Source organism: Cyrtonyx montezumae, unplaced genomic scaffold (genome assembly GCF_038088225.1).
Source record: "Cyrtonyx montezumae isolate F1298 unplaced genomic scaffold, pur_monq_1.0 scaffold_2, whole genome shotgun sequence".
Classification (NCBI taxonomy): Eukaryota; Metazoa; Chordata; class Aves; order Galliformes; family Odontophoridae; genus Cyrtonyx; species Cyrtonyx montezumae.
Window position 1 is genome coordinate 4,365,582 of NW_027071936.1, and position 14,842 is coordinate 4,380,423.

The 14,842-nt window shown below is 39.3% G+C and overlaps 1 protein-coding gene across 1 annotated transcript; it reads right to left on the minus strand.

Moving 5' to 3' along the window:
- Positions 1 to 1,779: 1,779 nt before the first annotated feature.
- Positions 1,780 to 6,184, minus strand: RBM46 (RNA binding motif protein 46). The gene is made up of 4 exons (XM_065736017.1): positions 6,031 to 6,184; positions 5,036 to 5,503; positions 3,785 to 4,567; positions 1,780 to 1,805 (listed from the first exon to the last, which is right to left on the minus strand). Exons 1-4 carry the CDS (start codon positions 6,179 to 6,181, stop codon positions 1,780 to 1,782), a joined length of 1,428 nt encoding a protein of 475 aa, XP_065592089.1. The 5' UTR covers positions 6,182 to 6,184.
- Between the last annotated feature and the right edge of the window lie 8,658 nt (positions 6,185 to 14,842).

The following is a 14,842-nucleotide window of genomic DNA, read 5'->3' on the forward strand; positions in this document are numbered from 1 at the left end:
CCAAGGGTATTCATTTGGGTACTATGCAACTTCAGTTTGTGACACAGCTTCCTTAATGAGCCAAGAACACCAGGCATACCCAAACTTCCATTAGAAGGAATAAAGAACATTGTTTTATCAAGTCTTTCTTGCACACACAAGAAGTTTGCTGTGTTTTCAAGATGCCTAGTTGAAAACCTTATAACGAAAACATGGAACTCAAAAGACTTAGGGCAGACAAAAACAAAGCTCACTGCATCTGCTTGTAAACTGCAATTCTCAGGCTGACAGGCACAAGGACTTGGAAATTAGCTCCCTTATATCTATCAGCGTAACATTGTGTTATTCTACCTAAACACTGATTTTTGTCTTGGCCTCAGGGACTTCATTTTAGCATGAGATAAAGCAAGTCCCCTCTTCTTTCCTCCCACCTGAGCTTCATAGGAAACAGTAAGCCACTAAATTCAACTTCATGCTCAGCAAAGCACTTCAAACTGGAGCCCTTGTTTACTAGTTGACTAAGTTTACTAGTAGAAAAAGCAAAGTGAAGCCTACAGAATCAGTTTGCAAATGTAGTACATGTAAGATTCTAGTATTTAAGTAGACACACCAAATGCCAACAGCATAAATTTAATATTCAAATTCAAGTGAAGAAGTAAAACACTATATTACACATTAAAATTTACAACACTTCAAAACAACTTTGTAGCTATTATTAAATACAATTAACATTCAGGTAGATCAAAAAAGGCAATATATTGATGAAACATGTCCAACTGTAATATTTGACTGTTAAGAAAAATATTTAACTTACAGCTCTCAATTACATTTTCTTTTCTCTACCCCTTTTCTTTTTCCCCTCCAACAAAATTTCAGGAAAAAAAAATAAAAAAGCTTACAACCATTACTTGCACATTAGACTCTTGGTCAGGAGCTAAAAGCACATAAAAGGTTTAAAAAGGAGATGGATCCACTTTTATTCTTAAAACAAAAGCAACAAATTATATAAGGAAATCTTTGGTGGAAATGTTCTTCCTATAAAATCTGCACTGTTACAGAAACAAATCTTTGAGTGTGGTACTTACATTTTGTATTACAGCTTGTAACAGGATTATCAGAAATTATTTTTATGTTTGAAAAGGCAGTATTGCCATCGTTGTCTTTTCAGTGTTTACTTACCATTACTTGCAACACAATCTTAACACTGCATGAAACTCGGAGTACAAGAGGCAAGGAGTTGTAATGAACTATTTCAACACTAAAAAGAGGCTACTGTTCTATAAATTATTATAGGCAATAAAATCTAAAACGAATTACCTTCATAACAAATTTAATCTAATTAAAACAATTGCACCAATCTTCAAAATTGAAAGTTTAAAATGTGCTTTCGAAAAACCCTTCAACAGGTACCACATAATCTGAACTTCCAGTAATAATGCATCAGTGCGGTGCTCTTCCTTTCATGGTGAGATTCAAAGTAACAAACACCAATGTTTTCAACCACTTAACTATGTTCTTCAGGGCAATTCAAGCCAAATTGGGTGTACTTCCCTTGCCTGCAGGAAGACATGGGGAAAAATGGGGGGGGGGGGGTAAGAAAAACAGACAGTTTCAGCAAGCATATTGCATTACCTATTCAAAGATGGACTTAAGATAAGCATACAACAAAAACTTTACCCCATGGCTGCCTTCCTCTTTCCTCTGTACCCCTAACACCAACTCCAATCCTTAAGTAAATGTTTCAGTCAACAGTTAAAGCAAAATCAGATAGGAGCTAATGGAAAATAGTCCAACCTTCTTCTATCTTTCCTTTTCTCCAAGTTCTCCTACACAGGCCCAGATGTAAAAGTTTACTTTTACATTACAAAAATTCCCTGTCTGTAAGCAGCAGGGACAGAAAAATACTAATCTTCAGGACAAATCCTGGGTAAGATTAGAAGCTTCCAGCAGCAAAATTAATACTAAGCATTGATTTAGCCTCCCTTATAAGCTTTTAAAACTGATCCCATGACACTAAAACAGTAATCTCCATTTTAAACATGAAAGAGGCCTCAGCAGTGACAGATATCCACATATTACTTAAAATCATTACTTAAATTTCTGCATATCAGGGAAGGAACAACGTCTTTCTTTTACATGAAAGCAGCAATCCAACAAAATAGTCCAAATATCACCACACTAACAACTCCAGTTCTTAATATAAATCTAAACCTGGAAGCTGGACCTGTTAAGTGATTCTAGGTATGTGAAACATAACTCCTTTTTTGCCTGTATACACAATTACAGCTGACACCACTTAGGCAGGTGCACTGTCAAATAATATACTATCTATGGAATTACAAGAACCAAACAGAAGCTAGCGTGCTTCGGCAAGAAAATATACTACCCAATTTCTAAGAAAAATTTCTAGTCATATTAAAAAAAGGTTTTTTTTCCTTCTCTCTCCTGTTCATCTTTCAATGAAATTCAGTTTGTGTTTTACTCGAGACATTTTCAAAATATTCAGGTGACACCAAGTGGAAGGATGTTGTACTGCAGCCTGCTCGGGACTGCTGCACACTGCAGCAAGTATTGTTACTTAACTACAGAAATATCTTTTCGAGAATAGTGCTTTGCACTAGGTACAGGAGATCATTCATCATGTCATTAGCGATAAAATATCCAGATTTTAGGCATCTTGCTTACAGTGTAGATTAAAAATAATAAAAAAACAACCTGCTGTTTTACCTTACAGCACTTGCAACAATTCACAAGAGCACATCACATACTTTTGTTTGCATTCTAGATTTAACCACAGCTGTGAAATCACTCTCAGACCAACCTCCCCTCCTCCTAGTTGTTTCTGAGTTTCTTTCCTAGCTGAGAATAGGAGAGAAAAATCTAAGGATTTTTTTTGTTGTTTTTTTGCACTAAGGAAAAGATTGCTTACGTTTCAGTCAAGTCTAAATTAACTCTGCTACAAACTGCATTTATTTAAAAACAAATAAATAAATAAACGAATTCACTGCAGTAGTACAAAGAAAATTCCAGAACAATTCCTAAGTAATATTAGGAAGAGCAGCAACACTATTTTAACTGTATGCTATCCTGCAGTAGCTTTTCCAACCCAGTAAACAGGAGCAGGAGAGAAGAGGGGGAAAAAAAACAAGAGAGAGTTGGGGAGAGGAGAGGAAAATAGTAGGTATGGCTCTGTAACAACCTTCAAATCCATCTACCAAAGAGCTCGAATTCTGCTTTCTTTCAGAATGAAGTTTGATCAAATTGAGACTACAGCCACTTAAGGAACACACTAGCAATCAGTTCTGTATTTCAGATGCTTTAATATTACAGAACTGAAAAATAATAGGCAGGAACTAGATGTCAAATGTCACGTTCTACATTATTTGGGTGTACACAGCGCAGTGATAATGATCTGCCAGAACTTCAGTGATTGTTTTCTCAGTTACAGAAAGCTTTTATCATAGGAGTTCATAACACCAAAGATTTAGCTTTCTAGTACACACATTCTGACTTTAAGATACTAAATACATGAAGATTCCAGACTTTCCAAGAATTGAGAATGATCATATCAATTTTCTCTCATTTTCTGGTTTAAAAATAATGAAGAAGAAAGAACTTTAAGTGACAGTACATTCTACCTCAGCATACCACCTGCAGTGCCCTTCAATTGACAGACTGCTATTGTGTTGAGAGTGTCTATAGAGAGAGGAATCAAAAAAACCTTCCCAAAACTATATGCAAAGGCCAATTTTATCACTTTTCCAGCTTCAGTTCTTAAGAACTATTCAAAAGCATTTATGCTTACCTAGATGTACAAGTGCCATCTGTGCTGCCAATTCCCTTGCATCTTCTACTGTTGCACACGGTTCATGTGACATGAAGCAACTCTGGGAACCATCTGCAATACTAGGAATAAGTATCTCACACACCAGATTTTTTTTCCCATTCTGACTTGTGGCTAAATACAAGTTGTACTGTGGTGGTAACCACTTATTTTTGTAGCAAAAATAATCCAGACGCATCACGGCAGAACGTAAGTAATTGGACTTTAGAGTATACATGCTCACGGGAACAAGCTTTACTCCTGAAAGAAATGGGTATGGATGCTGTTCACGTTCAGCTGAGCTCGGACTGTGCTGACCATTAAGACTAGGTGAAAGACTTACAGGTTCTCCTCCAGATTTCTGATCACCGTCATCTTTGCTAGGAAATTTCATGAGATTTTCAGAACAGGGGCTTACGTGCCCATTAAGATGCTGCTTCCAAGTACTGTCTTTGTGAACTGGCTTTGCCAGGGTTACCTCAATGCTAGCTCCATCAATGCACTTTCCATTCATTGCAGACATGGCAGCAACTGCATCCTCTCGGTTGTAGAAATGAACAAACGCATAGTCTCTCAACTTCTTTACACGCTCAACTACTTGTGGCTTAAACTTGTTGAATTCAGCTTTAATTGTGTCTTCTGTAGTAGAAATCATTAAGTTTCTTACGTACAACACTTTAACTCTCTGCATTGTTTCTGCATCGACTTCTTTCTCTGGGCATGCCCAATCTACTTGAACTGCACAACCCCAGAGTTGGAACGTTTCTATTGCAAAGAAGCAAAACATAGTAAACAAGATGAAAAGAAAAATCATTCTTTTACACTACCTTTAGAAAGAGCTAACAAATACGATGCGTAACACGTGAATCAGCAGCGTTTGTTATCTGCGTCCACTTATTCCTTAAGTGGAAAGACACAACCACCTGAAATAATTAATGAAGTAAGACTTGACAAAAATTCAACCTTATGACCCTGTGTGTAGATGGGAGGCATACTGTCAAATTTCCTTTTTAACTTCACGTTTAACTATTCCCTCCTCTTTCGATACTTTTAATCCCTTCTACTTTCCATTCCCCAGAGCATAATGCACAAGCCACTTCCAACACACTAAACTCTTAAAACGATTTTAATCTCAGAAGGGGATTACACCCCCTTCAACTCCACTCCACCCCCTCCCCCCTATTCCAAAAAAAAATACTGTCCTCCAAAAATTTAACTTAAAAATAGCTTTACCTGGGAGTAGCTGCCTTCTAGCCATGGCAGCTGCTTTGTGAGACTCATATTCTACAAAAGCAAATCCACGATTTTTAGTTCTGTCAGTGGCATCTGGACAAACAACGACATCCACCACTCCTCGTGTAACTCTTTTCATTTCTTTCAGTATTTCTTCTCTCTTCTTTTCTCTTGGAATTGCTCCAATAAAGAGTCTGCAGTTGTCCAAGCTTATGCAGACACCAAGAAATCTCCCTGGACGAATTTCATAATTATTAAGAATCTTGATGGCAAGCTGGGCGTTCTCTTTAGTAGCATACATCACAAAAGCAAAGCCTCGATTCTCACCACTGAATTCCATCATCAGCCTGAGCTCATATATCTTGCCAGCCCTCTCGAAAAGAGGGACCAGTTCATCTTCATAAATGTTACGAGGGATCTTACCCACAAAAACTTCACATCCACGAGGTGGTGGAGGACCTTCCCAACCTTAAAAGTAAGTTGTCCAGCAAAAAAACGTTAGTACAAGTGGCAGATAGTCACACCTTTGCACAACGCACTTCGGAGATCAGTTGTTGTTTTTTTGTTACCTTTGAAAATTGGTATATTTGTATCTTTTTAGATTTTCTAAGCTTAAATACAAATTGTGCACACAGGAGCACATTTTTTTTCTTTAAAATTCATCTGCTACTTTCCCTTGAATTTGTATGTCAAGCCACTGAAACCAGCATTATTTAAAACACACAACAGACACAACATATCTGACAGATACACTTAGCAATACTATCTTAAACTCAAAATAAAACCCAAATTCAGCATGAAAGATGTTAACTATTTTAAAAAATTACAGCTAGGAGTAGATAAACCCTCCTTCCAGAGTTCTCAAAATCAAAACCAAAAAAGCCATTGGGCTCAATACAGTAATAACGGAGCGGAAAGTACATGTGTCATACACAGAAGTACAGTGCAAGTACCCTTACATAAAATAAACTTTGTTACCTCAAAAAATTGCTTACCTGGTGGTGGCCCACCAAATTTTCTTTGCCCATTTTCTTGAACCATGTTGTATCCAGTCTTGTTTAGTAGGGAAAGTAAGGCAGCAGTCATCTGCTTACCACCTCTCTTTCTGTCTGGTTCTCTTGCTGCAGCAGAATTTTTCTCAGTCATATCTGCAATAGCTTCAATAGAACGTTATACATAACCCAGTTGAGATAATTGTAAGCCACTACCTGTATACAGAGGCCACCAGAGCACAGAAACACATTCTAGAGTTGACTATTTACTGTGATTTCAATAAGCATAAAGCTGCAATCCTGTACGTATCCGGTACCATCTATATACTTGCTTTCAAAACATAGTAGTGAACTTCAACAAGCAACTAGATAGTCCATATTAAAGTTTTAATCTTATGCAAGTGGCATCAGAGCTATTTTATAAATATGCTCTCTTTAAGTACTGTAATGAATTTCTTCATAACACCTGTCTGTTGTTCAGACCTAAATGCTATCCAGAGTGACAAAATCCACTCCCTTATCACTGTATTTTACAGAAGCAACTTTAAACTTGGATTTCAGTCCAAAGAATACTTCTGAAATGCATGATATGCACCACTCATTAATTAAAACAATTCAGAAAACTCTGTTAGAAAAGTAATCCAAATGAAATCAGTATTTATTGTTAACAGTTGAGAGAACTGTCTGTGAAAACTAAGGGGCTGAGATAATCCCACTTCTGAGGTCCTCATTCTCATACTTTTATTCATTTGCATGACACTGAAAAGTAAGGAGCTGTATCAATAGTTTTTACTGCTACACCCAGTATTGTGGGGCATGCCAAGATCTCCTTTGGTTTTGGTCACAGGGAACAAATGAGACCAGTCTATACAGTAATCTATGAACTTCACTGGCCAAATTAAAAAATTAACTTAAAAATCAGATTTTTCTTTTCACAGCCTTTCTTTCTCTCCCTGACCTACGGTCTTAAGTCCTTAAGGTCCTTGCCTTAAACTCTGCAATACTTAGCCAGGCCATCACCAACACTTCAATCACTTGCCTTTTATTCTCCAAAATCTACACAGGTTATGTAACACATGGCCACATAACTTCCCGGTGCTGCCAGAAGCAAGAATTACTACCAACAAAGCCACTCCGTACACAGTTAACGTTATCCCCACTACAAACATCAACCAGCCCCGTGCTAATTAGAAGCCCTATGCATCCCACTGGAACCACTACAGCACCTCGAACTAACAACAGCTCGAAGAAACTGAGAGCAGGTTTTCAGAAGTCTCTAGGCGATGATAATTATTTCTCTTTTCTTCCTTTTTTCTTTCCCCTTCTCTCACCCCACCTCTCAGCTCACTTTCCCCCCGCCGTCCAGCGCTGCGCAGCCCAAACTCGCGGCCTAGCCGAGCCGCGCGGCAGGTATAACTGACGGGAGGAAGCAGCCAATCAGTGCAAGGCACACATCGAGGCTCGGCATGCGGCCGTTTCTAAAACGGGCGCCCGTTGGCTGAGAGAGGGCCGCTAAGCCCGGGCGCACGCGGCTGTGTGGCGCAGCCCCGCGGAGCGGGTCCCGTCGTCGCTCAGGCGTCCCGCACTCCCTCCCGCCATCTAACGGATGTGTGTTAGGCCTTCAGCTGCATCCAAAAGGCATATTTGTGCCTCCACCGCAGGTTCTGCTGTGTGGTCCCACCTTAGTGCACTAGGTCTGTTCTCAGCCCTTATGTTGCTGTTCGTATTATGACCTAATAATGAAGAAATTAGTTTAAGAAGGATAAGGGCCTCCCGCCCATCTCGTCCCAGAATGAGTTGGGCTCCTGGGCTTTGCACTTAGAGCTCCTGATCAGAGTGCTTTGGGGGGTCTCAGTGGCATTGCACACACACACATCTTTGATGGGCACACATCAAAGCCCCAACAAGTGTGGGATTAGGTTGTGAGGTCTTTCAATTTGTAGCCATCAGAATACTGTGGCACACTTTCTTCGTCTAGCAAAAGAAAGATGCTCACAGCCAAAACGCACTCCTCCCCACATACATCTTCCTTAAGCCTTAAAGGCAGAAGTGTTCTTCATAAGCTAGAGAATCACCCAAAAAACTTCAGGTGTGCTCCTGAGCTTTCAGCAGTCTATCTTTCTATCTAAATTTGTGCTACCAGAAAGCTGTTTTGATACAGCATATCGGACACCAATCTGCTTGGTTTTTATTTTCAAAGAGAAAGCTCGCTATCTTTTTTAATCAATAACTGCATGATTTGTTAATTGGGTATTTTACAAATGATATGTCTCCAGGTAATAGTTTTGAGTGGACAAGATTGCTATTACCTTCAAGATGAAGCATCACCTCTTTTCCTTTCAGGTTATCTGCTGGGTTTTTTTTTTGGACAACACCTAACAGCTGTGAAACCTCTAATAGGAACAAATTAGGGGTACATTACAGTAAACAAAATTTTGGGTCTTTGCAGCTCCTTGTTTCCTTTGAGACTGCTCACTTTCTAGTAGAAAACCCAACGTGTTTCAGTTGCTACTGCTTGTGGAGAGTGCTGAAAGAATGCAGATGGTGGCTTCCAAGTGAAAAACCTTTCATACATTTTCTCTGTGTTTCACCTGTGTGACATCTTACTGAGAAGAATACGGTTTGCTGATGAACAACTGCTTAGCTGGAAATTATAACCCATTCCAGTAACTGCCATCAGCAGGTTTCAAGGAAACATACAACTCGGCTGTCAGATTTTTCTCTTTATGACGTGACAGAAATAAAGTATCCAAAACGAGGTCTACTTCTGTTTCTTGTTAAACATCAAAGTCAGGTGTAGGAACTAAAAACTCGCTTAATTTTCTTGCTGACCCTTACCTCTATTTAAAAGAAATTAACATCTTTTTCTTTTTTGTTCCACAGGTGCTAATTGGGTAGTACAGCTCTCATTATCCCCTTGCCCACAGTTGTTTGCTGTTTCTCTCTGGCAATCTTATTGTTTGGTATAATTTTTACGAAGAACAACTGTTTCTAACCTGTATTTCTCTCAGATTTTGCAGTGGTTTGTCAAATGTGGTAAAGTTTGAGCTGAATATTTTCATGGTCTTTTTGTTTGCTTGTTTTTTTGTTTGTTTTTCCAACAATAAGGCAATTTTTACAGGGAACATAGTTTTTGTACTAAATTCAGGGGTATATCTGGTAACCTCAGGTCTTCAAAAAAGATTTCACACATGAAAGCTTCTTATGGCTAAAACAAAGCTGTTTATTCAGCCCAGATTGCACTCTCTGAAACACTGCTTTGCTTGTATTGGAAGTAGAGGAATCCTCAAAAGGCAGACCCCGCAGTCAATCGTCTAAAAATTAGTTTTAGTTTATTTTAATTATTTATACAACGTGCAGTGGTGTTACGTAAGCTGGAATAGTTGGAGGGAACAAGACTTCTCTATTCTTCCTCCACACAGGCACCTCCTGCATCAGATTCTACCTTGTTTTTATGTCTCACAAACTGTATTGTGCATTCAGAAGACGCAACTCATTTATCATTTGGAAAGCTGTGATAGAAGAAGGCTGATTAACATGCTGATTCCAGTTTCTAGCAGTGACAGCTGTTCCCAACAGAAGTGTTGTTTCAGTTACAACAACTCTTTCCCTCCATATAGAAATGCTACTCATCCAAATTAATGCCAAGTTTTAATTCACTTTTTTTTTTTTTTAATGAAGACATAATAAAGCATAGCAAAGAGGACCAGGCTTAGAAGAATGTTGTTTATCAGAGTACTTATTGCTTTGCTGCTTTATTTAATTGCTACCCTACTACATACCATTTTAACTTGTGAACCTGCTAAACATAAGCTCTCTGTTATTTTTCAAGAATTTTAAGTATTTGGTGCAAATTCTAGTTAGAGGAATACTTACATGCAATCACAAACAATATGCTGTCTGCCCTAAAGCTTTATTAAATTCCACTTAGTGTCAAGGAGACACTGAATTAGTTTCCTCATGAATGTCTTTTTGAAACTGTCAGAAGTCTGATGGATGAGGAATGAAGGCAGTCCTGCCAAGACTGACGTTCATTCCTTTGGCTGAATTTGAAAATGTGAAAGAGGCCTTTCTCTTGCGCATTTTATTTTATAGCACAGCATCAGACAGTTGCTTTTCTTTTTTGTAGGTTATTTTAGGTAGCTGTAACACAGAAGTACAGAAGTTCTGCTTCATTGGAATGTCAGCAAGCCCTGACATATATTCCTGGAGTGGACTACTACTGCAGTTGTAATGTCTTAACAGGGGCATAAACTTTTTTTGTTGAGGTAAATTTTACTGCAGCCTGGAGCAGAAAAAGAAGGCATGTAGTATTTCTGCACTCTGACAGGTTTGATATGTGGGTAGTGGAAATACTTTAAAAGGACGCAGACATCCTTTGAAGTTTAGACAAAGGTCTCTGTAGAAAATGTAGAGGTAATTTGATTGTAAATCTAATCATAGAAAGCTGTCGAGAAGGAATTTCAATCGGTTGGTCCATTTTCTTTCAGGTTCCATTTGATCAAATAGCCAGAATGCCTGCTTAGTAGGATCCTCCTAATAAGGCATCCTCATGGCTCCAGAGACTGCTGTTTTGAAAGGCACCATTTGCACTTGCTTTTCTGAATTTCAGAATTGCATTCTGCCTCAGAAGAGCTGGAATCTTCTCCATTTGTAAAATAATAAAATCTGATATTGCTGGGGGGAAAATTGGGGGTTTTAGAGTTTTTGTTTTGTTTTTTTTTAGAGTACTTTTTAGTAATTTTTTACGAAAAAAAATTGATCCCGAAGCATGTTTTCTGTTCACCTAGACAAAACATAGCAAGTTTTACTTACACAAATTGAACTAAATCAATTTTAAGCCAATGTTGCTAAGTGCAGTGATGTGAAATGTGTACAACAAAGTGTATCAAATTATTTGACTTTTTTTTCCCTCATAACTTCCAGAACAATTGCTTTCTGCCCCTCTGTGCAGCAGAGGCATACCTTTAGTCACCCAAATGGGCTGGTTTTGATAATTTGAGGGACACACACAAAGGAAGGAGCAGCCTGGCATTGTGGCAGAGATTAACTCTGCAGAGGGGTTGGAATAAGAGGTGAATATCAGAAAACATGGGGAGGGTGTGAGAGAAGGGCCACTGGAGATCGAGAATCCTGTAGTGTGTTGCAGCCTTCTGTTTCTATACAGTTGCACGGTACTTTGTCATCTCTTTTTAGACAAACGTTTTAAGCAAATCTGAAATGGCAGCATATCCTTTGCACATCCGTAACAGCAGCAGTTAAAGAGGTTTGGCTGTATTAGCACTTCCAAAGCAGTGCCCTAATGAGCTTGAGACCAACTTTTTCTTTCTACAGTGTGAAGCACAAGAAGCACAGAGCAGGCCTCCTTTTGTTGTGCCACAGGTGCCCCTGTGCTCACCAGAGGACCTGGAAAGATCAGAGATAGTTCCTCTCTGTCACTGCTCAGTTTTTCACTTAATTACAAACGTTGACAGAAAATACTGGAATTTATGGTGGTTCCTGTGAAAGTTTATAACGTGGTTTCAGCACTGGAACAAAGCACACATCAAACTGTGAAATCTTTGATCTCATCTGGTCTGACCTAGTTACTAACTGGAGGTTTACTAGGAAGGCTGAGGATTTTTATATCACATTGCCTTTTGAATATTTAATCATTCTGGAAATAAATAGTATTGAATGCAGTAAGGGTAAACAAATTAAGTTTTTACTTTTTAAGTATTTTCACTGTAGTTTAAAAAGTGGAAAGGGTGTCAACAGTTTCCTTAGGCTGTTTATTCTAGGCTTAAAATCCCAGTTTATTCTGAGGATCCTAAAAGGCATTGATTTATCAAGCTCATGTCCTTTTAATTTATAATCCTTGTGAGATGGGAAGCTTTTTCCTACGTCTCCACTAGATGGGAGTACTTGATCTTACAGCAAACCTGGCTGTTATTAGGTAGAGGTCTAGCAGCTCCGTTTTCCCAGCATTGTCCACTTCTGGACTGGTACTGGGTTTCTCGCTGCTTTCATCCACGGCAGACACTGGGAAGAAGCCACTCTAGTAAAGACACAACCTAGGAAGGTTGGATGGATTCCAGGCTAAAGAAAGCCCAGCACGACGCTGTGGGGCTGAGAGGTGTAATACATAACAACTTCTATATAACAACATAACAACAAGAAGCCATGGTGTGGGAATAGTGGTGCCAAGTGAACCGTTTTCAGAAGAATTCCAGTGCTGACCTTTGGAAAGCAGTAAATTTGAGTTCCACAGCAGGAACATCTGAGAATTTTAAGGCCAAATGGTCTTCATTGTTCCCTATAGTAAACGCTAATGCAATCACCAGACAGCCAATTGAAAATAAAGTGCCATTTTGTACAAATCCTAACATTGCCATAGAGCCTTTTGGAGAGATAATTATAAAAATAAAAAAAGAGAAGTTCCTGTATGGTAGGGTAAATTCATTGGTGAACATGAAACTCAATGTTATGAATGCAAATGCAAGCCTCAAAACAGGAAGATGAATTGTTGCTTATGGAAATTTTGGAGACACTATCTGGACTCTATACTCTCTATACCTGTAATCTGTCTCTAAACACTCATTGCTTGTTGGCAGAGAATGATTTGGGGCTAAAGTGACATTTGGATATTGCCAAGTCCATTCCTGTGTTCCCGTAGTGTTTTAAAAAAATTGTCCTTTGGCTACGAGCTGAAGACTCTCAAAGGCAGTTAAGTTGTTAGCAGCGTCTGGTTGCAAAGGACACACTTGCTGCAGTTCTCTGATGGAGAATCCAAGTTTCCTAAAAAATACTGGGAGTAGCCGTGTTCACAGGAAAAGACCTTCAGAAGGCAGCTGAAAGATGCATTGCCTGAACTAGTAAGAAGCGAGGGAAAAACACAAATGGCTGCACAGAAATGTCTGTAGGCATTTGTCTGACTAGAATTGCAAAATGAAAAAAAGAGTAAGAAAGCTGCACAACTTTGGCATGTAACATTCTTCAAATCTTAATTCAGTGAAAGCTCCTCAGTGATCAGGATGTCCATCTCTGGACATCATCATCATGTTTATGAGGCACAAGATATTGGGGAGATCAGGGAATGGAAGGGAGCATTTCCAGTTTAGTCTTGCTCCCCATGAAGTCAGTAGTAAAGTTCCTGTCAAGTTCAGCTGGAAGAGACAACTGAGCGATGCTGTTGTAACAAAGTAGCTTGGAGTTCTATGTGCCGGCTGCTAGATAGGTGACTTACTGAGAATCTGTCCTACTGGGATAATTTTAAATACACAGTGCAAGTGAAACTTCTTACTAATTTTTCTTTTTAGGATCAAATGTTCTTTGTCTCTTACCTATTCAGCATTCTCTTCCTGCTCAGTTACACAGTGAGCTGTCAACTGGTATCACACATTCAGTATCTTTCCCATAAGAACAGACTGTTGCTGCAAACAGATTTGTTTTTAATTGCAGGATTGAGTAGTGTCTGTTAAAGAGACTTTAACACAAATAATCCCTAAGCTGAAAATGCAAACTATAAAGTTATTGAGGGTAAGTAATTTCTCTGTCTGGTTTGGGTAGATATTTTCAGCTTGCTTGTAAAAAACCTCTTATTTACAAGTCATAAAAACCTCATTATAATTTTGAAACACTGTGTATCAGCTCTACTGCCTGGGTAACTTTCAGTGCTTTAATAGTACGAGAGTTACTGGAATTGCTCAGACACCTGAAATAGAAATGCTCTGTTCCTCACTGGAATTTCAGTTTGTTGTCCAAGCAGAATTACTGCTTTCTCCAGGCAAGGTTTTGAAAGACATTCCCAGGCTAACCCTGGTCTGTCAGATGATATAAATTATACCAATAATGATTTAGAACAACAGTGGAACAGCTCTTACAGTGTGACCAAAGCAGTCTGATTCTTGTCTCAAGTTTGGAGCAATACCTAGAGGAAAATAAGAAGTCACCTTTTCTATGCAATTATCAGTGCTAAATAGCTGATGAAGAGATGTTACTTCACCCATCTGTCCAGGTCACATCCTAATCTGTCAGACGTGGATTTCCAGAGGAGCTGAGTTGTGTGCATGCTCCAAGCTCTTGAAAGACCCAGGAATGGAAAACTGCAGTGTGACAGTAGGCGCTGTGTTAGGTATTGCAGCCTTGCTCACCTTCCAGTCTGCAGTTATTCTCAGTCCTGAGTGATGCATTCGGGCCTCTCTTACAAAACATGGAAAGAGTTACGTACCTCAGGAAGGACTGCTTGGAAACCAGCTGGACTGCAACCTGATGAAAGTAACCCATGAAGAAAATGCAGCTTGGGATGGAACTGAAACAGTCTGGGGCACATCTGCATGAATCAAAGCCTGCACTTCTGCTTCAGGCAAGTGGGTGTGAGTACCAAACAGGATCCAGTCCTGTCCCACAAACAGCAGGGACGTGATAGCATGATGCTGGACCAAACAGCCTTAAAACAGCCTTGGACTAAATGCAGATCCACTTCTCGCAGCTATCCTGTTTCAGATTCTGGAGGCTACCAAGGCATCACTAGCTCCAGGTTACTTAGTCTGTGCATTACCCCACTGTTCAGACAGACTGTGAATGAGTGTGGCTGAAACCAGGGGCCTCCCTCCCCCTGAGGATACGCTCGGAGATAAGTACAGTCTTGTACAAAAACAGAAATAGCAAAAAGTTACTGTGATTGATATCTAATTCCAGTCTTTCAAGCGTGGATGCAGGAGACCTCTCATTATCTTCACACTTGCGTTTCTTCACTTGAGAGCAGAAGAAATTAATGACTTCCTTCCTACAGTGTGACACTGGCAGACCCACCCTGCCCTGTGCTTCTGTGCAG